This window comes from Delphinus delphis, chromosome 2, assembly GCF_949987515.2.
Source record: "Delphinus delphis chromosome 2, mDelDel1.2, whole genome shotgun sequence".
In the NCBI taxonomy this organism is placed as follows: Eukaryota; Metazoa; Chordata; class Mammalia; order Artiodactyla; family Delphinidae; genus Delphinus; species Delphinus delphis.
The window spans coordinates 130,878,416-130,904,446 of NC_082684.1; the positions used below are offsets into that span (position 1 = coordinate 130,878,416).

Sequence of the window (26,031 nt, forward strand, 5' to 3'; positions counted from 1 at the left end):
AAAACCTTTCAACCATAAGTTTCCATATACCCCCTTGTCCTTTAGTTATAATGTTATAATTTTTACTTGGAACAGTTATGTGTATTTTTTTTTAATTAAACCAAGATAGATAGTATTTTACATTTACCCACTGGTTTATATTTGTTGTCTGTGGGAGGATTGGTCCATTGTGAGCTACTCTCTATTATCAGACAATTGGGATTTTTCCTTAAGAACAAAATGATCATTGTAATCATACACTCCAAAATTTTACTTCGTTTTGTACTAATATTATTCAGTAAGAAGAACACGCTTCTGCTTTCTTGCCTCTAATTTGAGCCATCTAAAACCATGTCTGTATCTGTAACTGTGTACTTGGTCTCATTTTTCTAATTGTCATGTAATTTTCCTGTGATGACATAAGCAACTCCCATACTAGGAATTAGAATAGCTCCTTTCTCAACAGAGTGAATGAGAGACTGCAAATCCACAAGCCCCAAAGACTGGGCAGGTACGAGGTTCTTTTAAAAAGTTTTTTTTTGTGATCCCTCATTTTTATACCTGAATAACTTTCCCCAAAGGGATGATACATAATCCTTATTCTGAAAAGTATCTATAGATATAATGTATTGATAACATCTGGTCAGTGGTATCATTGATTGTCAAATAAAAATTCCTCAGTTAAGCAGCACTTCCGTTTTGTTAAATCCTTGGTGCTGACACCAGACCAGCCCTTTACTTCTTTTCATCCTGACATGGTCTGGCTCTACACTCTGACCTCTCAAGAACAAGATATAGGGACTTGTTCTGGATGCTCTTGGGCAAGTGCAGCTGGGATACTCAGTAGCCTGGGCCTCAATTTAAAGAGCTTGTTTCATCATTTTTTTTTTCTTTTAGACTATCAGAGCTGGATTATTAATCAAAGATTTGTGTTTGCTTCAGTGGCTGATATACCACACAGCCCAAGGATCAGCTCAGCTAAGACAAGGCTTTGTCATGACAGGACTGCTGCGCGGAGGTATGTCTCAGACTTTCCTTCCACAAAGGAAGGGGTCCGCCAGCCAAGAGAAAGTCCTTTCCAACACAGATAGCATCACATGCCCTGCTGGCTCTTGGAACTACATACATAGAGCCGAAGCCTTGCTCTCAATTCTTCGGGAACCTGTCTGGGCCATCTTCTTGCTCGTTTCCGGCTGACGGGGCAGCAGGGGCTGCGCAGGCCTCAGCCTCCTCGTGATCATCGTAACACGTTCTGCGTTCCAGCTCATGATGCCCAGGGAATGTGCTGGCCTCCATGCTGCCTGTGTCACGGGACCTTTCCTAATCTGGAACATCCTCGCCCAAGAAACCCCAACTCTCGGCTCATCCTACACCTATTTTTCTCTTATTTGTGCTGATGCTTCAGTTGGTTGCGCTTCCACAGTGGGCTCTGGCTCCAGAGGAAGAGATGGTGGCTTTGTGAGCTGGGATGTTCCTCCGACACCTAGTAACAAAACAAACAGCTTGAATTCTCAGTTCCATGGTTCCAGAAGAAATCAATATTTTCACTGTCAAGTTTCAAGAAAAAAACCCATATTTTCTGAGACTAGTGGGACTGTGGCATATCTGGGCAGCTGTGAAGGAAGACCATAACTGAAGAAATAAAGCAACAGTCAAGTGTGCCTTCAGTGACCTTATAAAAGAAATGTTTAATTACCTGCACCATGCTGACTTATAAGGCAGTGAGAATTAAAGTGAGACTACGTAACGAATGGTGCTGCAATGTATTTCTAAACCTGAATATTGTAAAGACCCAGTGTACCGACATCCAGCTAAGCCTGCCAGTAGCTGTTAACTTTTACACAAATTGCCTTAAGGAAACAAGTGACAGTTTGGCCACCCTTGGGCTTTTTCCCCCTTCTAGGCAGCACTACGTTGGATGTGTCCTGAGTCTGAAAAGCACAAGCCTCATTCCAAGGCTGTAATCTCTCTGCAGGCACATGTGGCTTGTACCCACAGGTCTTCATATAGCTGTGTGTAGCTTCCTACCTGAGGGGAGCTTCCTATACGCGGCTGCTGAAGACATTGCCTGTCCTAGAGCTTGATTAGAACCCAGAGGCTGCTGGAAACTGGCGGCTTTACTGGTTGAAGTGGTCCGCTGCTTTGATTTGGGATCTTTAACTGGTTTAGTCCAGACCAGTGCCTCCCCGACCTGGAGAGCAGCTCCCAACTTCTGGGCCGTCTCCACCATCTTGTGCCCAAGTGGGAAGGAAAAAAAAAAAGAGTCACAGGGCTGACCGGCAAAGACAAGCCTCATCCCAGGTCTTCAGCAGGCAGGTGGGGATTAGCTGAAATAGTGTCTGCTGTACTAGCATTTGAGGGAGGAAACACTTACTGCAAAGAAATCATTCTCAAACAGCAGAGACCACATTGCCCTGAGTGGATGGCAAGGGAGTTCTTTAAAGGCTCTCAAACCCAACAATTCAAGTTTGGTGCATTGTTGGACTAAATTCCTGCCTTTTCTATGTGAGGAGAATGGGAGGAAGCTACAAAGAGACATAATACAACTCATTTGAGCTGAGGTCTATCAATACTGGATATAACTCAGTAAGCCTGAATTTCCTCTTATTATTTTCATCCAGGAAAGTTTCTTCTCAAGCTGTTCTTAATTGAAGAATTCATGCCACTAGGAATGTCTAAGCCAAAACAGGCATGAGCCTATATAACACCTTATATTTGGGTTATTTGGGCTTGATTCAAAAGTCTCGTGACAGCTTGCTTATGACTCCTAGGAGCCAAGGCTTACCTCCGGGTCAAATTCCAGGGAGCTGCTGTCCTTGAGTAGGTTGACTTTCTTCTCCATCTCCTGGTACTGGGCCAGGGCGCCCCTCTCCTCTCCCTGGTTGTACAGCAGCACAGCATAGTTCAGGTTTACCAAAGGATTACACCTGTGCAAACAGACAGCGATTCTTATGGAGCTGGGGCTTCGCAACACATGGTCACTTAGAGATCCTTCTCACTGCACAAAAATAAAACTGGCTAAGTACAGACAGCTCCACTCCACAGCAAGGTGGGGCACACACGTGTTGTGTGGACCTTTGGAGAAGAATCAGGGAATTAACTTCCCAACCAGCAAAACAGGTACGGGGACCAAGCCTGACATCTCAGCCCTCAAAAGAGACGAAAAACAGGTCCCTACCCTGCTGCCTAACAGAGGCCAATGGAATAAATCCCAGGAGAGTCAAGTTTATCTTAAATTAAACTGAGCCCAGAGTCCCATGTGACATTCCAGCGAGCCCACAGCTATCAACAGCCCAAGCCCACTGGCAGCTCTCACTTTCTCTGGCCTCCTGACTACTAAGGGCTGGAAACGTTTTCTCAGAACTGAGTCAGCGTCGGGTCCTGCCGAGCCACTCTGTGCTCAGAGCCACGTCCTGCAGCACAGAGGCCCGCTGCGCACAGAGGCCCGGGGAGCGAGCAGCTGGGCTGGCTCGGCAACGCCGGGGCCGTGGCGCCACCTCGCGGCTCTGCGGCGCTCAGCCCTCCCAGCGGCGTTCCCGACAGGGCGGCTTACTTATCCAGGCGGACTGCTTCTGTGTAGGCTCTCCTGGCATTCTCTGTGTCTTCCAGGTTGGTCAGAGCCACTGCAACGAAGAAAGTGAGTGCAGTGGCTGAAGAGCCCAGCGGAGAAAACACAGGCAATGTTTCAAGACGGCAGTTCATTCAGCCGCCAAACCTAACTAACTCCTGCTGTGCCCGCCCAGCTCCTGGCACCACCGTCTGCACAGCCACTCAGCTTGGATTCCAGGTATCATCTTGTTCAACGGTCCCCTCTCCACAGTTAGTCAGCGGCTGGGTTCCATGAATTCCATTTTTTACAGCTGCTTTGGTGACACTGCCCTGGTTTAGTCGTGCCAGGCCTTCCGTTTTGTTCCCCAAGGGCACTGTCCCGCTTGCCAGGTATCTCGCTGACTGAGACAAATCTGACCGCGTCACTGGCCTACTCAGGAATACTCACATGCTCACTGCTCTCCAGCACCCATAACCGCACCTTTAAACTTTTGTTTAGCAACAGATCACTCTCCCTTTTTAAATCAGTACTTTCTGAAAGCCTGACCTATAACCCAAACAACAGCAGAGCTGCTCTGGAAGCCCTGCCCACTCCACCTCCCCAGCTGTTCATCTACTTCTACCAGACACAAGAGGAGATCCACGAACACAGCTGGGAAAAACAGAGCCTCTGGGATCAAGTGTACAGTCCCTGTGCTGTACTCAATGGTCCTCCATACGCTGACGCCAGACTACCTCTCCTGACTCGTCTCCCACCACGTTCTACACCACTATTGCCCATAATGGCCTGGTACCTCTTGCAGTTTCATGGCTGCATGCCTTTACGCAGGGACTTCTCAGCCATCCTGTACTACTGAATTCCAGCTTATCTCTTCACAACTCAGTGTGAAGATCATCTCTATTTTGCGAAGTTAGAATTGCTGCTTATGCCATACGGTACAGCCATTTGTTTACACTCCTGTATCCCATTATGACTGGGCTATCTTTGTATTCAGACAGCCCCCAAGTAACCACCACTCAATTTGTTTTTGCAACCTTTCTCTCATAAATCAGAACCTCACAGTAATGACCAAAACACACAAACAAACAAAAAAACCCCCAAGAAGACACCTGAAGACTACTGTCAATGAGAACATGGAAACTGCTTTTAGGTATACATTTCTTAACTTTAGTATACGGAGAAGTATCCTCCGGAAAGAATATTTAGTATAAGGAGAAGTATCCCCCAGAAAGAATATTTAGTCAGTACTTTTATACTGTAGAGCAACAACAGTAATAGACTAATTATATAATGACAACAAAACCAGTAGTTAACATTCATTGTGTCTAATCATGTAATCCTTTCATCAACCCTATGAGATATAGCTAGTAAGTAGTAGAGGCAGGACCCTACCTAAAGCCCAAGATCTTAACACCTGCTGATAACTGGAGCTTGGCTGGATTCAATAGATGAACTGTCATGGGAAAACCACTGTTAAAAGATGAACTAGAGACGAACCTGATTGAACCTGCTGGTCTCTGAGTGAAATTCCCCTAAGTGAGAAGCAACAAGGTGCTTTGTCATCTTTTTCTTTCATATTTCTTCAAACTCCAGGACAGTAATCCAGATTCCTATGGGATCTGCAAGGGAATGGCTGCTATGGGACATTTAACCACTGGCCTCCTATGATTCTAATTCATTTTTCCCTGAGTACAGACTGCGAAAGGGGTTCTTCACACAAATGTCTCTTACCAGCCAAGAGCATGTAGAGCTCCCCCATCTTTGGCTGGAAGTTGATGGCTGCACTGAGAAAATGGAAGGCTGATGCGTACTGCTGCATAGTCAAGTGGACGAGGCCCAGATTATACAGAATCTTCCAGTCGAAGGGTGCCAAGTAGTTGGCTCGTTTCAGGCAGCTGATAGCCTGGAGGAGAGAGCAGGCACTCGGTGAGAGGCTGGGGCAAGCTGGCAGAACCAGCAACTGAACACAAACCAAGAAAATGAGGAGACACTCACTGCCACGTATTTCTTCTTGCCAAAGAAACACATCCCAATGTTATTCCAGAGTGGAGGACTTTCTGGAACAGCACAAGCTACAATTCTGTATTTGGTGAGGGCAACATCAAAGTCCCCATGGGTCTGCATCATGCTGCCTGCTGCCAAGATGGCCTGAAAACATGGGATATGGAAAGTTGGTAATTCAGTCATTCCCAAAAGGCTGTTGCAGTGAAGTAGCCTTCCTGAGTGTAGATACTCAGCAGGCCCATCAGCACTGGTGGGACTGAAAAGCTTCTTCCAGGGACCTATATACTATATCCAAGCTATTGGAACAGACGCTCATGAAGAACACTCCCGCACCCCACGCTGGCTCTCTTCGGCATAATACAGAAAAGTCACTGACTTTACCCAGCTTATTTCTTTCCTACTGGTGGCCAGGGAAGTCACTATTTCAGAGTATCAGGGCCCTGTAAGTAAAAAGCACCTTTAACCTGTTCCCTACAGCCCCTACTTGGTACACCAAGTGCTCTAGACAACTCAGGTGCACCTGTCTTTGGCCACTAAGGTGCAGCTCCTTCTGCCACAGGGCAGAGGGTGAGTCAGCCTTAGGCTTCACTGATCAAGCTTTTCATGTCTCTAAGGAAAAGGGTTAAGGTGGGGTGCTACGTCAGGCTACTACGACTTCCAAGATAGGACTGAGTCTGTACTGTTAACAGCCGGTTTTGCTGCATCTCCCTCAGTGATGCATATCCACATGATGATCTCCCTCCTCCCCAAAGTCGTATCTGGACAAGAGTTGTAATCTCAGATTCATCAGGAATCGAGTCATTTCAGCAGATTTATTTCTGACAGTAGTTATAGAGGCTCTGCCAACTTCCTAAGTAACATATAAAACTTTACCAGCACTACAGTTTTGCTTTCTGCATAAGTTAACAGGCCCAATATAACAAATGTGCTCTTTTAGAAGATAAGAAGCAGAGCACTGACACTTTACAGTATTTTCAAATGAGAGCCACATTTATTTATAACTTTTCTAAGGAAAAAGTACTTTCTCAGATATACAGAACGCTTTCTAGGGCCAGATCACCTCTAAGAGTGGTGGGACCATCTGTGTGAAGGCTCTGGGGTTTGACAGCCTGCAGTACCTTGTAGTTGGTGGGGTCGTAAGTCAGTGCATTTCCAAGATGTTCAAATGCCTTCTGGTAAATGCCAAGCTTGGGAAAAAGCAAAAGCCAGAGAATTACACTGGGGGGACGGTAGTTAAGGAGACTGGCCAAGCACACCCTCATCAGACACACCCTGACTTTTCCGGGTTCTTCGGACAGAAAAAGAGCTACAGATACCGGATTCTTAAAAGAGGAAATTAAGATCCCCACGTTTGTTTTCCCTCCTGTTTTGTTGATTTGTCCCCTGATAAGGTCAGAGTAGCTGTTTGCCAGGAACAGCCTCTGCCACACTAGCGCTGTTCCACCCAAGGCCTCTTGGCAGGAAATGGGCTGGTTTGCCGCATCTCCCCTGGGGCCAGCCTCCCAAGCCAGAGCCCGGGAAGGCCCAGGGTTAAGCTCCTTTGAAAGAAAACTGAAACAAACAAAAAGGCCACCACAAAGGCAGGGTTGGAGGCAGGATCAGCTAAGAGGGGAACCTGGGGCTTCGATGGGGTGTGTGGGGCAGGGAGAAGCCCTGAGGGATCCCTGGGTCCCAGGGCCTCAGGCAGACACAGAACAGCGATGGGGCCAAGAGAATCCCAGCCACACTCCAGAACGTGGAGGGGAGAGGAGACTTTTTATTCTAGACAATGCTTTGCCTTCTCTCTTTTCTAGGGGACGTGGCTGGGAAGAAGGAACAACAGGAATGGCCTCTGCCCCAAAGCCCTAGCGGTACCACAGCTTCTCCTCCCACCACAAAATGCCAGCCCCTCTGACCCCAGTTACTTCTCGTATGTGTTCTTGCCTTGGTTGGATAAGAACTGTAATTGCACTAGGCTCAAACAGATTTATTTGCTTCTGATTTGAATGCTGAAAATTAATTCCTTTAGCAGACAAAGAATATCAAATGCAGAGAGTAAAGTTCATGTCCTTCTTATGACCTTTAGTAAGTTGTGTTAAAGTAAAAATGCAGGAAAACCACAACACACACAAACCCAAAAACACTTCCAACGTCAATGCATGGATGAGCAAAGAATTCCTCTTACCTGGAGGTAGAGTAATCCTAAAGTTGTGAGAAGTTCTGTATTTTCTGGTGAGAACCTGCAACACAGAGATGCTCAGAGGGAAACAAGATGTGTATGAGAGACACTAAGATACACACATAGTAACTCACCCTTGTGCACTACCTGAGACACCACTGTGCCTCCCACTCCCCATAGGAACTCTCAAAGGGATTTGGGAACTTCCTTCCAAAGTAGGTCACCTCAACCCTAGCTACAGGGAGGATTGCTCAGCAAGAAAGAATGGGACTTGGGGGCTTCCTTGGTGGCGCAGTGGTTGAGAGTCCACCTGCCGATGCAGAGGACACGGGTTCGTGTCCTGGTCCGGGAAGATCCCACATGCTGCGGAGCAGCTGGGCCCGTGAGCCATGGCGCTGAGCCTGCGCGTCCAGAGCCTGTGCTCCGCAGCGGGAGAGGCCACAACAGTGAGAGGCCCGCGTACCGCAAAAAAAAGAAAAAAAAAAAGAATGGGACTTGGAACCCAGACTCCTTTCGCAGGACCTTTTCTTAGGGCCAAAGTCCTTAGAAAGAACCTATGGAATATTTTGTGCCACTGTCTTGATTACACTGATAGAATTCAAGAATAATGCCCTGTAAACCAAGTCAGTCTAGAACACACACAGGTTTAGCCCTTTCCCTCTTGGGAGATTTTTTTTTCCTGTTCTCACTGCGCTCAATGCCAACCAGCATAATTTCCCGCGTAAGTTAGGATCCCAAGGCCCCTAATGCTCTGCTCTCCACATTAAACAAAAAGCCATACTAAACAGCCAAACTAAAGAAGGAGGACACATACCCGCTCTAGGAAAGAATCAGCTGTTGGCTTTGTGGAGTAAACACCGGCTTAAGTAAAAGATTATCTGCCTTTCCAGTCCCTCAATGACATTTGTCTTTGTCACAAAACGAAAGCAACACTGAGCTCACATGATCTGACTACAGGATCACCAGACAGCTTCAACAGTGAAAATGACAGAAGGTGAAGAACAGTGTCTCCTGTTTCTAAGAATGAGGTAGGGTGCTGGTTACCTATGGGGAGACCACAACCACAAGGGGCCAAAGCCCCAGCCTGAGGAGGCCTGAGCTGGCCAGACAGAGCTTACTCAGTTCAACTGAGTATTCACCCTTCACTTTCTGCCATAAATACCCATCCTAATCACTTCCTCCCCCAAAGCAAGTAAGTAACTTCCATGATTCTGGTGGGTGTCCATCCCCCCACCAAAACATGACTACTGTCTCCAAAGCTGCGGGTCATAAACAATGGTTTCTATAATCTCAGTGAGGCTCCAAATGCTCAGCTGACCTGTTTTCTCCTTTGAGAATTTCAGTGACTTAAGTCCTTGACCAGCCACTAGAAGAATGTGTGAGCTAATGTAATTTATGTGAGCTAATAAGCTCGAAGAGCCAACTTACAGAATGCAGGGGTCAGGGATTAAAGCTTCCACCCAGCACCAAAGAGACTTTAACATACGCTACATGGCTTCCTTCCTACTTGTCCATATAAACTTAGCCTTTTGATGACAGAAGTCTCTTTTGTAGCTTAAACCAAAGGATTTTTTTTTTTTTTTTTTTTTTTTTTGCGGTGCACGGGCCTCTCACTGTTGTGGCCTCTCCCGTTGCAGAGCACAGGCTCCGGATGCACAGGCTCAGCGGCCATGGCCCACGGGCCTAGCCGCTCCGCAGCATGTGGGATCTTCCCGGACCGGGGCATGAACCTGTGTCCCCTGCATCGGCAGGTGAACTCTCAACCACTGCGCCACCAGGGAAGCCCAAACCAAAGGATTTTTATGTCTTTTCAGATATAAAATATGGTTGAAGAAAATTCCAAAAGCAGTGTTGTGACTAATATAACCAGAAAAGTTACTATCATGGTAGAAGACAAAGGTAATTAACAAATTAATAGAAATCTACGTTTAGTTCAAAGTCTTATTATCAGGAGTAACAGACTTTGTGGCCTTAAACCACAGATGAGGCATTCTATTAACTGATCTAACCAATGAGACACTACAGCATTTTGCTACAGCTCTCCCACTTAAACACAAGACCCCAGACAGAAAAGACAAGATAGCATGTGTCCCTAGAAAAGAAACGCAGAACACCACACTGGGAAAGCCAGTCAGTTACATTTTCAAGGGGCGTTTGGCTGACCCTAATGATATTTTTCAAAAGCATGATATTGGTCTCAAGCTAATAAGGCCAGATCTTTATTACTCAATCAGGAGATTTCTCTCCCTAATATCCTGAAACACAAGATCTTTTATAAAGTTTAAAACCACAATGGCAGACTGCCAGCTGACTCCAAAATCTGCTCTCTCCTTCCTCCTAAGCACATCTGCCCACCTCCCTTGCAGCTAGATGTGGCCACCTCACTAATTTCGAACCACAGAATGTCAGCAGGAATGATGTGTGCAACTTCCTATTTATTCAGTACTTAGCTTCCTATACCACCTCCCCCAACCAAAGCCTGGAGCACAGATGCTACAGTAAGTTAGCTGCAACCATGCAGGTGAAGGCAACAACCTAAGGAATGATGAGGAAGGAACATGGAAGGAACCTGGATCCCAGATTGATCTTGTGGAGCAAAGCTGCCCAGCTAGGCTAGACCAGCCACACTGATGGGTGAGAAAGAAACATGTCTGTCTTCCTTATTTAAACAATCGGGAGCTCTAAACCTTAGCTTAACAGTAACTCTGGCTCCTACAGCTCACAATGTGTAACAGTCACACGTGTTCTCTCTTAGACTTGGGAGTTCATGTCTGCTCCCATTTTTGTTTTAGTTTCTCGCTGCTCTAAAGGAACAGACACACTTACTCCACTGCTTTCTTGTAGATTTCGATGGCCTTGTCCAAGTCTCCCTCCAGCAAATGGATCTTGCCCAGCATTATGTAAGTCAGATCATGCCTGTTAAGATGTAGGGCATTGTGCAACTGGTCTTGTGCCTAACAAGATTGACAGAGTAAAGAGAACCAGATCACTACCGTGAAAGGACAATGACCTTGTATGGCCAATGTAAAGACAGAGCTCCTGCTATACTAATGTAGGAACATCACATTTCAGCAAATGCCCCACTACCCAAAAAACTAAAACATACCCAAACCATGCTTGCTCATAGGACAGCTGGCAACATGGAGTGTCTGCCTCTAGAGCCACTTGGGAGGCTTGTACAGATGATTAAACTTTTTGAGTGTTTTCTGCTTTTTGATATTCACACCCATGACTCGTATTTCGTAAGTCAAAAGGGATATCATGGTCTGCCCCAAACTCGACCCCAGCTGCACCGCTGACCAAATGCACACCCTTCCCCAGGGTGGACCTCATTTTCCTCACCAATATTTTGATGAATGAATGAATCCTCATTTATTCATTCAACATGTATTCATCGAGTGCCTGTTGCTCTAGGTACTAGTATACCAGAGCTAACGCAAGAGCTTATGTCCTCGTAGATGATGAAAAGGGCTTCGTTTAGTCCTTCACTGATTCAACAAGTATTTCTATAAATGCCAGGTACTGTATTTGCTTAGCCTGTAGGCTGTATAGTAAAATCTAAATATAATGCTTCTCCTCCATACAGGTCTGACCAAAAACCAATTCCACCTCTCCCTGGGCTCAGAATAATCCTGTGAATAGAAATGTACTTACTCAGTTCAACTGAGTATTCACCCTTCACTTTCTGCCATAAATATCCATCCTAATCACTTCCTTGTAGATGCTTGAAATATCCTCTGAAGAGAGAAAGCTCCTAACCAAATATGTAACAATGAAGGTCTAGATCTGCCTAGAAAACCTAAGGGACCCACTAAATATGTATATTTTATTTACATAGATATAGGTATTACTTATTTTTATGGATCTCACAGGAGCAAAAGTTATTCTCATACCTCAACTGCTGAGGTACAGGTTTTTTTCATACCCCTGAGGGATTGATTAGGTTACATCAGTTTACAAGTTGATATATATTAAACACTGTCAAATGGGTATCAACTAATTCAGATTCTCAGTCCTGTCAGCACTGGAGAAAGGAGAATAAAACTTCATAATCACTAAGTGGGAGCTTTATGAAGGAAACTCTACCCAACCCCACTATCATTAACTTTTAGAGTTCTCTATAATTTGGTCTATCCCTCAATTAAGATATATACATTTTTTCCCTTATCTGAGTACCAGGGTAAGCGCCAATGTTTTATCTGATGTAAGAGCCTTAGGCACTGTAGCCTAATCACAATGAAATATAAAAATGAAACATAAAAATCTCACACGGAAAATAACCTTAAAAACAAACTCTCAGAAATCAAATCTAAGATTAAAAATTCCCGGGCTTCCCTGGTGGCACAGTGGTTGACAGTCCGCCTGCCAATGCAGGGGACATGGGTTCGTGCCCCGGTCCGGGAAGATCCCACATGCCGCGGAGCGGCTGGGCCCGTGAGCCATGGCCGCTGAGCCTGCGCGTCCGGAGCCTGTGCTCCGCAACGGGAGAGGCCACAACAGTGAGAGGCCCGCGTACCGCAAAAAATAAAAAAATAAAAAAATTCATTTCCAATGACCTTGAAAACTAAAATCAGTTGCCACTGGAGCATAAGATAGCTCACAAGGTCATAATTACACTTTTAAGACTTACAGGTCCACTTTTTGATATGTAAGTTTTATTGAACATTTGTGTTTCCATTCTAGAAAATTAAACTAGGGGGTGGAAAATAAGAAGAGAGGAAGAAAGCAATTAGATTGCCATTCCCTAATCATATTTCTAGAATTTGTCACTTTCTTATTAAAAACAGAAAGAAAGAAAAAAAACAGATGACTAGTGACAAACGAGAATAAAAATGGGGATAAATGTATACGGCAGTTTCAATTTTTACTTCTAAAAATCTCAGCAAGCAGTAGGAATAATACAAAATGATCAATGGCACCTCTGTAACAAGTGTACCCTCAGTGAAATCCCCAGCCAACCGCTCAGCCACCACCACCATTTCTATAAATTACCTTGTCCAACTGTTTCAGGTAAATGTAGCAAACTCCTAGGTTATGACAGATCTCCTACACACAAAAGAAAGGAAAACAACTTACTAAGTTCCACAGTAACTATTAGAGTGAAACAACAGGTGTCTAGAGATTATTACTGCTTGGCAAAACTTAAACTTTAAAACATGCACTATGGTTAATTTTTTACTTGAATCTTAAACAGATTGTAAGAGATAAAAGCAGAATAAACCAGTGATCTTCCTGGGTCTATTTAGTACCTTGGAGTGCATGCCCAGCCCATTCCTACACCTTTTTTCCTCTAAGGGCTGCTCACTGAACAAACCCTTTGTCCCCTCTTCTCAGAAGAGACTACCACAGCCCCTTCTCCAGCCCTAAGGAGGTGTGTGTGTGTGTCAGTCAGAGTCCTTTTCCTAGGAATCTAGGAATTCACTAGGTGGTATGGACTTGGGGACTGACCGCGCCATCTGGAGGCCACTAGGATGGAATACACAGATGTAATTGGAGCCGATCTTCAGAAGACTACAGCACAGGTCAGCAAACTCTGGCCCACTGGCCAAATCCATCCTCTGCCTTTTTCTGCAAATCAAGTTGTATTGGAACACAGCCACGACCGCTTGTTATGTATCGTCTACAGTTCTTTCACACTAGAACTTCAGAGTCAAGTAGTTGCAACAAAGACTGTATAAATCCACAAAGCTTAAAATATTTACTACCCTGCCCTTTACAAAAAAAAAATTTGCCAACCTCTGATCTACAGAAAGAAAATAAATCAAGCAGAAATGCAGAGAAGCTACCTTGGTTGCTGACATCTTTCCAGTTCTAGTTCACTGCAAGACCAATCTGTATTTCCTGACCTTGTGTTCTGTAAAATCTCTCGAACTCCCTTATATTAAACCTCCCTTTATTTAAGGCAGCTTTAGAGAAAGGAAAATGCAAGGGTGAGAAAACTGCTCCTGGGAAACAGTAAGGACCATCTTGTTAGTAGTGGGGAGGTGGAGAAGCATGTTCAGACCCAGAAGTGTCCCTCTCGGAAGAAACATGAACCTTATAGGGCTCAGAGACAACAACTGGTTTAATGTTTTCCAAGTTCCCTAACATAACAACAACAAAATAGCAATCAGTGATTCTATGCCAGATGTTTTCCATATACATTACTTTAATTTTCCCAGCAAATCTGCAACATAAGTATAACAATTCTGATTTCAGAGGTAAGAAAATGGAAGCTCAGAGAAGTTAAGTAGTTTGCCTAACTTAGGACAAAAAGTATTAGCACTGGGATTTCTTTTTCTTAGTTCTAAATCTTAAAGAATTTCAACCATATATAAATGTAGACAGAATCACCCTGTACTCATCATCCTGCTCCAACAATCATCCAATCCATACCCCCCCATCTCTCCCACTACTTTTGTAAGCAAATACCAGATAGTATCCCATTTTATCCACAAATATTTCAGTATGTATTTCTAAAGGATAAGATCTCTTTTTTTTTAAGCTACCCACAATACCATTATCATACTTGAAAAAAAATTAGTAACTGCTGATACTGAATCATGTTCAAATTTCTGATGAATGTGTCACATTACAAAAAATTTTTTTTTTCTTCAATCACAATCCAGGGACTTCCCTGGTGGTCCAGTGGGTAAGACTCGGCACTCCCAATGCAGGGGGCCAAGGTTCGATCCCTGGTCAAGGAACTAGATCCCACATGCATGCTGCAACTAAGAGTCCGCATGCTGCAATGAAGATTCCACATGCCGCAACTAAGACCCGGCTCAGCATGCATGCATACATACATAAACAAATTTATTTTTAAAAAATCATAATCCAAATAATTTCCACACATTGCAAAGCACTGGGATTTGAACTCAGGCCTGTCTCTAAAACTTGTATACCAGACTTCCCTGGACTTCCCAGTCCAGTGGTTAAGAATCCGCCTGCCAATGCAGGGGACAGGGGTTTGATTCCTGATCCGGAAAGATCCCACATGCCGCAGGGCAGCTAAGCCTGTGCACCACAACCACTGAGCCCGTGTTCTAGAGCCCACAAGCCACAACTACTGAGCCCATGTGCCGCAACTACTGAAGCCCGCGTGCTCTGGGGCCCGCATGCTGCAACTACTGAGCCCACATGCTGCAATTACTGAAACCTGCGTGCCTAGAGCCCATGCTCCACAAAAGAAGCCACTGCAATGAGAAGCCCACACACCGCAACAAAGAGTAGCCCCCGCTCGCCAAAACTAGAGAAAGCCCACAAGCAGCAACGAAGACCCAGCTCAGCCAAAAAAAATTTTTTTAAAATAAAACTTGTATACCTTCCACTTCATCACCCTATAAGAATATACACAGGGAGCTGGAGAGGAGAAATGTAGCCCTACTTGTCCTTTAAATGTACTGGAAGGTAACTAACCCGTAACCTTTTTAAATCATTTCTCATAGATATTATTTGAGAAAGCAGTAGCAATATGCCTTAAACAAACTGACAACCAAGAAAATTTTTGAAATTTGAAAAGGAAACTAGAACAAATCAGAGTTAAATCCTGTCTTTCATGGGGTGAGAAGATGCAGCAGACATCCTGCAAGGGCAACTGGTACAGTAGAAAGATCACAGGCTGAAAGTGAGGAATCCTAGATTCTAGGCCTGAATTCTGGCTCTGGTTCTGCCACTACCTCACTGTGTGCCCTTCAGCAAGTCACTCCATCTCCCAAAGCCTCAGCTTCCTCATCTATCAATATGGGAAATTCTCCCTACTTAACAGCTGTTCCACAAGTCAAATGAGATCATAGCAGGAGGAATTATGATTCCCCTGCTGCGGCCAGACTGTGGAATACCCTGATGAGTCGAAGGAAGTAGGGCTACAAGGTTTACTACAGGCCACAGGCACTCATGAAGCATGTAGGGCACAGAGTGGCTGTTTGGGGAATGACCACCTCTACTGGCACCAATGGACTGGTTATCCCAGGTGAGTCAGTAATACCAAATGAGCTCTTTCAACCAACTGGACAAACTGAAAGACATTCTCCATTCCCCCTGTCCTGTCCCTGAGCTCTCCTGTCTCACTTCCTCTCTGTCTCCATCTATGGGCTCATTTTCTCTTCAGCTCAGCCCTTCAAACTGTTTTTTCCAGGATTCCATCCTCAGCTCACTGTAGAGTGAGCTCATTCAATTTCATTGTTTTAATTATCGCCTTTAAGTTGTTGACTCCAAAATGTGTATCTCTAGCTCAGAACACTTGAGTTTCAGATTTCTGTATCTGCCATGTATTGGATACATCTCGATTTAGATATCCTACCAGAAGGTACAATTCATCATGTCCACAATCTTCTAAAAGACAGGACTTAACTCTGATTTGTTATCATCACCCTCTCCCAAAACTTGCTCCTCTTCCTTCCTGTATTTCCTATTCTAGTTGATTGTCCCATAAACCACCAATCCAGCTTTGCATCTGCAGCCCAGTGCCTGGCACACAGACGTTCATTTGTTGAAAGAAGGACGAAGTGAATGAAATGGCAACTCAATTTTCCTTTATCTGTAGCTTTACTTTGGCCTTTGGCTATAAAATACTCAATGGCTTAAAGACTTAAACATCTCAGTCTTTAGACCTGCAGAAGAAAAGTGACTGACAAAAATAATAGTGCTGTGAGACTTCCCTGGTGGCACAGTGGTTAAGACTCCACACTCCCAGTGCAGGGGGCTGGGGTTTGATCCCTGGTCAGGGAACTAGATCCCACGTGCATGCTGCAACTAAGAGTTCACATGCCACAACTAAGGAGGCCACGTGCTGCAACTAAGGAGCTGGCAAGCTGCAACTAAGGAGCCCGCCTGCCGCAACTAAGACCCAGTGCAACCAAATGAATAAATATTTTTTAAAAATGATAATAATGACAGTGCCATAAGAACTGCAGGGAAAACCCATGCTCCTCTTTCTATTAATCAATCTAATCCTTCACTCTTAGATATGTCTTTCTAAGAATCATCAGATATTTTGAAAAAAACAATAGCATGAAAGAGAAGAACCAAAACAGAGGAAGAAAAAGATAATTGTGGAAAGCAGAACAGAACTTCAAAGGGTCAGAGACATGGAGAGGCTGCTGCAAGAAAAGACAAAGTTCTTAGAAATTAAAAATGTAATTACTGAAATAAAAAATATTGAACACGTAGGCTAAATAACAGAATGTGAATATAGCTAAAAACAGACGTGATGATCTGGAAGATAAGACTGAGGAGATGTCTCTGAATGTACAGCAAAGACAAGGAGGTAGAAAATATGAGAAGCAAGTTAGGAGACAAGTAGAACAGGTACAGAACACGTCTGATAGAGTAGAAAACAGTGTGGCAAATGCTGCTAGTTATTTACCTAACATTCACTCTGTTTACCTTACCAACAGAACCCTAATTTTGTTTACAGTGACAATACATTTCCCAACCTTCCTTACAAAAGGCGTAGTTGGTGTGATGTAAGTGAAAGTCTGTTGGGGATTTCTGGGAAAATTATACTTCCTTGATGAAGGTTATTCCTTTTCTCTTTGTTGCTTCCTCTTTCTCCCTACCTAGAATGATGTGATGTTAGAGCTGCAGCAGTCATCTTATAACCATGAAGAAAAAGCCTCAGCACTGATATCGCTGGACCACCAAATCAATGTTGGCAACTACTTACCTGGATTTCTTGTTTCATAAGAAAAAAATAAACTCCTAATTTATAAAGCCAATGTTTAATAAAATGTTTTGTTGCAGTTACACACAATCCCTAACTAATACAAAGAGACAATAGAGAGGAAAAAATAATCAAAGAACTACTCAAAAAAAAACCTTGCTGACCCAAAGAAAGGCAAGGGTCTTCAAAGTGAAAGAGCCAACTGAATGTCCACAGATAAGGGGGATAAAAGAGAAAAGAAACACATCTAGACAACTATTACTGACATTTCAGAACTCCAATGACAGAAAATCCTCAAAGCTTCTACAGGAAAGTGGGGTTATCAGCAAGAATCAGACTGGTAACAGACTGCTCATCAACAACACTGACAGCCAGAAAACTAGGCAGCAGTGTCTGCTGAGTTACGAGGAAACATGATTTTTGATCTTATACCCAGCCACATCATCGATCAAGTGTGAGGATAAGATACAATTTTGGCATGTAAGAATTCAGTAATAATAACAAAAGATAGCCATATGATAAATGGAGCCATTAGCATGTCACTAATAACAAAGTTCCCTACTTACCCAATCTTTCTGGTTAAGTTTAGCTGCTTCATTATACACTTCAGTGGCAGCTTTATGTTTTCCCAGAAGAAATCTGGGGAAAAAACACATTTTCTGTGATTAACAACGCAAAGCTTTTACGAGACTATAACCCCACCAGTCCCACATCTGACTCATGCTCCAGCCAGCAGAGAATTCGGGACGCCTCTTCCCTGTAAGCTGGCTGTGCTGGTTTAGCCAGTGAGGCTGCCGCACACCAACAGCAGAAGCTCTCTTGGTAGGAACAGAGTTGGTTCCAAGGCCTTGGGCCCATTCTACACCAATTTTAGTGAAAGTCTTCTGTAATTTATTTTCTACAATGTACTGCAAATGCAGACCAAAAAAGAAACAAGCCAAACTAATGACCATGTTAAACAAAAACTACCACAATTTTTCATCATGATCTATTAGGGACAGGCCCTTCTCTCCCAAACTAAGTCTCTTTCCTTGATACTGGATCATCATTCTGGAGACACGGGGAAAATCAGCCTCTATGCAAAGACAGTGCAGGTTATGAATGACAACGTAGGTAAGAAAGTGAGAGTGGGAACTCCACAGAACACTTTACTACTCTGGAGTAGTAAAGCTATTAGTACTTAACAGCTTGTAAAGACAACGGAGGTTGCCTGCATCCAGGAACCTCCAGGGCATTCACTCAACAAACACTTACTAAAAACCTACTGTGTATCTAGTATTATGCTAAGTGTTGGAACAGTAGGTGAGAAAAATTCCATGGGCTGCCAATACATCAGGGTACTTGAGGCACAAAATGTTCCTATTTATATGATAAACATTATCGGTGTTCCCCCATCAAACTAGAATATACAGTGTTTGAAATACTCAGTTCCTTTATACTAGTTATCTCATTTTCTCAAATTTCAAAATTAATCCACACTCTTCAAAGTGAATCTATTATACCCATTAAGCAACCCTCCCTCTATGTATCCGGTTGCCAGAAGCAGCTCCAGCCTAAGAATGCACTTTACATTGTTCTCTGTCAGTGCCCTAGGGCCTCCAGGCTGCCAATACTCACAAAGATCTGGCCACCTGCTTGAGGTTATCAGCAGACTGAGGGCTGAGAACAGCACACGTCTGAAAGAGTTCTAGGGATTCTTGGATATTTCCTTCCAGGCGACATATCAATGCTGCCAAGAAAGAGAAAACACAGAAAATAAAATCATGTTCTAGGAAGAATGGAGCCTGACATCTGAAAAATTGGAGGAGAGGGAGGTAGGAAATCATATCAAAGAAATCCTTTGGATAATTGTGTTTAATACAATCAGATATGACTTCAGATGGATTGAAACAAGCAGCAAAGTTGTTGATGAGCTAAAACCTTTTTTTTTTTTAAATTAATTAATTAATTTATTTTTGGCTGTGTTGGGTCTTCGTTTCTGTGCGAGGGCTTTCTCTAGTTGTGGCAGGCAGGGGCCACTCTTCATCGCAGTGCGCAGGCCTCTCACTATCGCGGCCTCTCTTGTTGCGGAGCACAGGCTCCAGACGCGCAGGCTCAGTAGTTGTGGCTCACGGGCCTAGTTGCTCCGCGGCATGTGGGATCCTCCCAGACCAGGACTCGAACCCATGTCCCCTGCATTGGCAGGCAGATTCTCAACCACTGCACCACCAGGGAAGCCCTAAAACCTTTTTTTTAAGGTATCTGGAATCTACCTATTCCTCCACTCCCAGCTTCCACCACGCAGATAATCGGGTGCCTTGTAAATTATCCCACACTCTTCACTATAAGAACATTCTTATAGCTCCTTATCAGATGCTCTATTTATCATGATAATTCCGACATCCACCTGATAGTTTTCAGAGAGTACACCCAAATGGGGCAAATGCAATCAATAACTCAAGTCCAACAAGGAGATGCTGGCAAAGAATGCAGTAATATTTCAGACTTGGTTTTCAGTATAGCAACCAATCAGAATAATCATTTTTCAGAAGAATTTACATGCTTAACTACTACCAGGCACTATAAGTCTGGAACTTGTGATATTGGGAATAAAAGAGCATTATTTGGGCTTCCCTGGTGGTGCAGTAGTTAAGAATCTACCTGCCAATGCAGGGGACATGGGTTCGAGCCTTGGCCCGGGAAGATCCCACATGCCGCCGCAGAGCAATTATGCCCGTGCGCCACAACTATTGAGCCCACGCGCCTAGAGCCCGTGCTCTGCAACAAGAGAAGCCACCGCAATGAGAAGCCCGCGCACCACAACAAAGAGTAGCCCCTGCTCGCCACAACAAGAGAAAGCCCACACACAGCAACAATGACCCAACATGGTCAAAAATAAAAACAAATAAATAATTTATTTTTTAAAAAAGAGCATTATTTGCCATGATGTCCTAGATATGTCAATATCTTACCAATTATGTCAGAAAATTATATATTAATCTGAAGACTACAAATACAATGAGTGGTAAACAAAACTATTCATTTACATCAAAGAGTCAAAAAGATAGTTCCTGGGAAAACTAAGGATGCTACTCTGGGCACTACAGAGTAAAATTCCAGTCAGTGGTTCCTATACTTGATTTCTGATGAATCTCATTTATTCTCTGTTTTATCCTGTATACCTCTAGGCTTCTTCCCTTCATCCTGACTCACCTTACAAAAAATCCTCAAGCTTTTCCTTATCTCTTTTAGCTTGACTACAAGGAACCCTTCCAAAAGCCTCTTCTGGACCTGAAACTGCTGCATGAGGCAGGGACCCTAACAACTGTTCTGAAAAACACTAGCCGGAAACTAGAATAGGGGTGAAGGACAGTAGCAAGTTTTTTTAAGAGAACTAGTCATTTCTGAGGTCAAATCCAGCACAATAATCATGTTCTGATTTCAAAAAACAGTAATATTGAATAAGAGATTTGTGGAACATTTACTTGAATTTAAGTATTTTGTAAGTTGTTTGCTCTTTCTCCAGAACCTAGGCAGAGTGTGCATTTCTCTGGTAAGAAGAGAAGAAATATATGTCTTACCTTGGACATAGATAGCATATTCACATAACCCCTGAGTCTCCTGAAGCTGTTCTCTGATAACATCCTGAAAAAGAAAGAAACAATACTTCTGAGTAGTGGTTAAGTGTCTTCAAGTGTTTTTAAGAAAAGGTAAACATGGACAAGGAGTACATGTAAGAAATCTACAATACTAATGATGACTAATAAGTAGTTCATTCAGATTTTTTAAATTTATTTGACCCCTAGAACAGGCGCCAGCAAAGTACAGCCCACAAGCCAAATCCGACTCACATAGCCTATTTCTGTACAGGTCTCAAGCTAAGAGTGTTTTTTTAATTTTTAAAGGGTTATTAAAAAATAAGAGAAGATGAAGTATATGAGACAGAGATTATCTGTGGCCTGCAAAGCCTAAAATATTTACCATCTGGCCCCTTACAGAAAAAGTTCACCAACTCCTACCTACACTCTAACTAGGCAGGCTAAGAAAACTGTGAAAAGATTTCCATGCACCATTATAGATGCTAGGAGCTCTCTGATGAGCAAAGTACAGGCTCTACCTTTGTCTTATGATGGGCTAAGACCAGGGAGCTATACAGCTCAGAGGGCAATCACCTGATTCTAACCTGGAGCAATCAGGGAAGGCTTTCCAGGGTAAACAGTTTCAAATCCTGTGTTAGCAAGGGATGGAGGAAAAGCTGAGGTGGCCCAGAGAGTCAGAGAGAGAAGGGCTTCAAATGCCATGCTAAAAAAGGTCGAGAGCAATGGGAAAATCGTGATAAATTTTAAGTGGGAAGTAACCAGATTCTATTTGCTCCATTTTAGGAACATTGTGGAAATAGATGGAAAGGAGGCAAGATTAGAGGCAATGTTGGCATAAGAACTCTTGTGGTTAATTTAAATAAAAATGACAGGGATTAACTAAGGCGTGGGGTGGGGGGAAGTGGACAGTGTCTTGAGATAGTAAGAGAAGGATCTCTAGAACTTGATGATTATCTGTATTAGGGAAAGTGGGTCAGAGGATTCTGACACAGACAGCTGGGTGAATGATGGTACCTATCCCCGAGACAGGGAACAGGAGAAGGAATAGGTTTGGAAAGAAGAAGATAAATTCAGCTACAGAAAAGATGAATTTGAAATGCCTGGGAAGCATTCAGTACGCATCTCTAAGATCAGGAAGAAGTGTGTGGAATGAGCAGAGAAAGGAGTCAAGGACAGAACCTAGAAATAGCCCCAACTCTTAAGAAAAAAGCAAAAGAAGAGAAGCCAAAAAAAAGGAAACAGAGAAAGTGGTCAATAAAGGAAAAGGGAAATAAGAAAAGGATAATATCACAGATGAAAAAAAAAATCTTTCAAGACCCATACTGGAACATTGCTAGTTCTTTACATTGTCATAGGTACAAATGTCACAGGTATAAAAACTACAACCTTAAAAGCATTACAAAGCTCCGAATGCCAAAAACCGAGAATACCAGGGATATATTTTGCATGATGATACTATTCTCTGCCAGCAAGTATGTAATGTACATAGTAAGTTACCAAAGATACAGTTTAGAGAAAATACAAATGGTTTTAAAATATATAAAGGACCAAGCTCACCATAGTAAGAGAATTATAAAACTCAATGAAATACCATTTTTCACCTATCCAGAGATCAAACCGTTAAACACTATGCCATATTGAACATCTGCTCTCCACCATGAGACCAACAAGTCCCAGAGAGTGGCTGCTCCTTCAGCCTGATCTTGAAATGAGAAGACACATGGAGCACACTTTAACCTGACCCACAGCCTGTGGTCAAACCCAGCCAACCTACAGCCAATCTGAAGGCCCATGGGTAGTAATAAGTATCTGTTGTTAGAGGCCACTGACATTTTGAGGTTGCTTCTTAAGCAGCATTATCATAGCAAAAGCTAACCAATACACAAAATGCAGAGAAATGAGATTTCATACATTTTTAGTGAGAGCTAAACTGTCACACAAACTCTGAGTGACAGACACAGTTAGTTGCCTAACCAAAGCCTGCCTCTCACGTTTTCTATCATTGGCCTCTCACCTTGCATGCTTCATAATCCTTCCGGATATAGTGGAGATGTATCAACCAGTTCTGCTTCTCCAAAATAGGAAACTCTGGAGCTGGGTAGCATATTTTGACAAAACAAACAACACAGTCATTGTTAGGTTTTCTCCTTGAGCACTGTCCTCAACTAACCACAGGCATACTGTAATATCACGTTAAATTCTTCATGCTGCTGATCATAAGAATACAGTGCATCAAAAATGTGTGGATTATTAAATTAAGAGATACTTGTCCTACTATTACACATTGAATATATACTTCTGTTCAGTTTTGGTCATTTATAATGTCAGTTTCTCAACTGATAACTTGCCTGAAGAGAAAAACAGAATCATTCTTTCCCTCTTTTCCTCTCTCTCTCCTTGGTTTTAGAACGTGAATAATATGACTTTCCAAAGGATATTTCAGGAGTGTTACTAACAAAATATACATACCATAGTTAATATCACATCTGATAGATCATAGGACCAAAAATAGCTAAACACAGTCTTAGCAATAGCTCAAATGTGAAACATTATACTGTTGCCCAGGAATGAGAAGTCAACAAGGAGAAAAATATTTGAGCCACTGAAAACGATTCATGATACAGAAACCCTGAGTTACTATCTCTTTGAATTCAATTAAAATACAGGTAAAAATTCATTAAGAAATTATTTTTCTATGGTAAAAAGGAGGCCAAGTATTCACACCAACCTCAGAACAGTGGTGACCTCAAGGAAGGAAGAGGGAAGAGTAGAATTAGGAAGCAATAAAAAGGAGATTTCAACTGTTAAATGCTTTATTTATCAAAAAAGTTAAAAGCTCTAAAGTATACATGGCCAAGTGTATTTATTTATTAAATCTGGCCTGTAAGTACACAGGTGTTTGTATTTTTTATGCATTTTAATACATGCTTGAGGTAATCCCTGTTTTGTTTTGTTCTGTTTTAATGATCATTTTCTTTTTGTTGTTTTTTGTTGGCCACACCACGCAACATGCTGGATCTTAGTCCCCGACCAGAGATGGAACCCGCACCCCCTGCAGTGGCAGCGCGGAGTCTTAACCACTGGACCACCAGGGTACTTCCCTGATTTTTTAAAATGTAAAAGGAAGGGTATAGCAGGGGAAGAAAGGGAAATGATTTGTAATCATTTGTAATCGCTCTGTTCCAGAACCTTAGGTGATATATCGATGGAAAACCCAAGACTTATATGTCCATAGTATGACGGGAAGGAAAAAAAGCTTACTGTGACCCAGAATTAACATTGCAGGAACACAAAAATTAAGAATGCTGCTTACTCTTTCCCAAGAATAGGGAACAGCAACAGAATCTGTGAAGTGAAATTATGACAGGAAGTATGGATATGATTTTATATACCGGAAGAAAGAAAAAAAAGATAAAATGTTAAGCAACTAACTCTTCATCTTCTGATTACCCACATTCTCTGACTGAGACCACCCTTCTTCTAGTCAGCAAGGGCCTATGTGAGATTCTTCAATGACTTTTGTCTCCTTCCTTCTCTTCTCCCAAGCCCCAACAATCATCAGATATTAGCCGTTCATGTTTTGCCTAACTAACCACTTCCAGAATTAAATTTCCTACTAAAGACCACACAAATCACCAAGCTTAAAGATGGATGTGAGGGACTTCCCCTGGTGGTCCAGTGGGTAAGACTCCACGCTCCCAATGCAGGGGGCCCGGGTTCGATCCCTGGTCAGGGAACTAGATACTGCATGCATGCCTCAACTAAGAGTCCACATGCCGCAACTAAAGATCCCACATACTGCAACTAAAAGATCCCGCATGCTGCAAAGATTCCACGTGTCGCAACTAAAACCCGGCACAGCCAAAATTAAATAACTAAATATTTTTTTAAAAAAAACAACAAGACGGATGTGAGTGGGTGTGCATGTAATCTTGGATCAAGTCTCAATTGTATGGCCTACCTCAATGTTACCTACCTTCTAAAGCAGCAGTCCCCAACCTTTTTGGCACCAGGGACCAGTTTCATGGAAGACAATTTTTCCAGAGACCGGGGGGATGGGGTGGGGGATCGTTTTGGGATGATTCAAGCGCATTACATTTACTGTGCACTTTATTTCTATTATTACTACACTGTAATACATAATGAAATAATCATACAACTTGCCATAATGCAGAAATCAGTGGGAGCCCTGAGCTTGTTGTTTTCACTTGCCACTCACTGATAGGGTTTTGATATGAGTCTGCAAGCAACTGATTTATTATGGTCTCTGTGCAGTCAAACCTCTCTGCTCATGATAATCTGTATTTGCAGCCACTAGCGTCACCGTCTCAGCTCCACCTCAGATCATCACCAGGCATTAGATTCTCATAAGGAGCGCGCAGCCTAGATCCCTCACATGCGCAGTTCACAGTGCGGTTCCCACTTCTATGAGAATCTAATGCTGCCGCTGATCTGACAGGAGGCGGAGCTCAGGTGGTAATGCAAGTGATGGGGAGTGGCTGTAAATACAGATGAAGTTTCGCCCGCTCGCCCATGGCTAACCACCTGCTGCAAGGCCCAGTTCCTAATGGGCCACGGACCATTACCGTCCATGGCCCAAGGGTTGGGGACCCCTGCTGTAAAGGGAAGGAGACAACTGAATCCTTTGAGTTTACAATATCACTTATTATCATTGCTTCCACAACCTAAAAGAAAATTTATAAAATGCAAATTTGAGTCTTGTCTATTACAATCTTATAATAAAAGATGAGGCATTTTTTGTGTTCCATGGGTGAAGAATGGAGGAAAAAAATGTTCAATTTGTAAGGTATCTCAAGGGCCCAGAGGCTCATGAAATGGAGTACTAGGGATGAGAAGAAGGGAAAGCACCACCAAATTCAAGTGCCTAACAGCCATTTCACACTCCTGACGATACAGTTTGTCTAAAAGCTAAAAGAACTTTAGGCTCATCAAAGACTTTATAAATCATTTCAGTGCCCCGTAACTGTCCTATTAACTGTGTAGTCTTGGGAAATTTAGTTTCCTCATCTATAAAATAGAGACTCATTCATGCATTCAATAAATATTCACTGAGTACCAACCACATGCCAGGCACTGGGGATACAACAAACAAAACTGG

General features: G+C 43.1%; 1 protein-coding gene across 2 annotated transcripts in view; it reads right to left on the minus strand.

Moving 5' to 3' along the window:
• Positions 1-1,071: 1,071 nt before the first annotated feature.
• The window catches only part of BBS4 (Bardet-Biedl syndrome 4), a 64,749-nt gene continuing 39,789 nt past the window's right edge, over positions 1,072-26,031 (minus strand). The window contains exons 3-16 of one of the 2 annotated variants that reach the window (XM_060005651.1): positions 22,927-23,006; positions 20,895-20,958; positions 18,952-19,063; positions 17,901-17,973; positions 12,684-12,737; positions 10,518-10,645; positions 7,698-7,752; positions 6,652-6,720; positions 5,525-5,677; positions 5,261-5,432; positions 3,533-3,602; positions 2,765-2,906; positions 2,008-2,209; positions 1,072-1,462 (exon numbers count right to left, since the gene is read on the minus strand). In XM_060005651.1, the coding sequence (XP_059861634.1) occupies positions 1,353-1,462; positions 2,008-2,209; positions 2,765-2,906; positions 3,533-3,602; positions 5,261-5,432; positions 5,525-5,677; positions 6,652-6,720; positions 7,698-7,752; positions 10,518-10,645; positions 12,684-12,737; positions 17,901-17,973; positions 18,952-19,063; positions 20,895-20,958; positions 22,927-23,006 (1,484 nt within the window). In that variant the 3' untranslated portion in view covers positions 1,072-1,352. The remainder of the gene's footprint in view (positions 1,463-2,007; positions 2,210-2,764; positions 2,907-3,532; positions 3,603-5,260; positions 5,433-5,524; positions 5,678-6,651; positions 6,721-7,697; positions 7,753-10,517; positions 10,646-12,683; positions 12,738-17,900; positions 17,974-18,951; positions 19,064-20,894; positions 20,959-22,926; positions 23,007-26,031) is intronic. The other variant, XM_060005652.1, reaches the window with a different exon arrangement.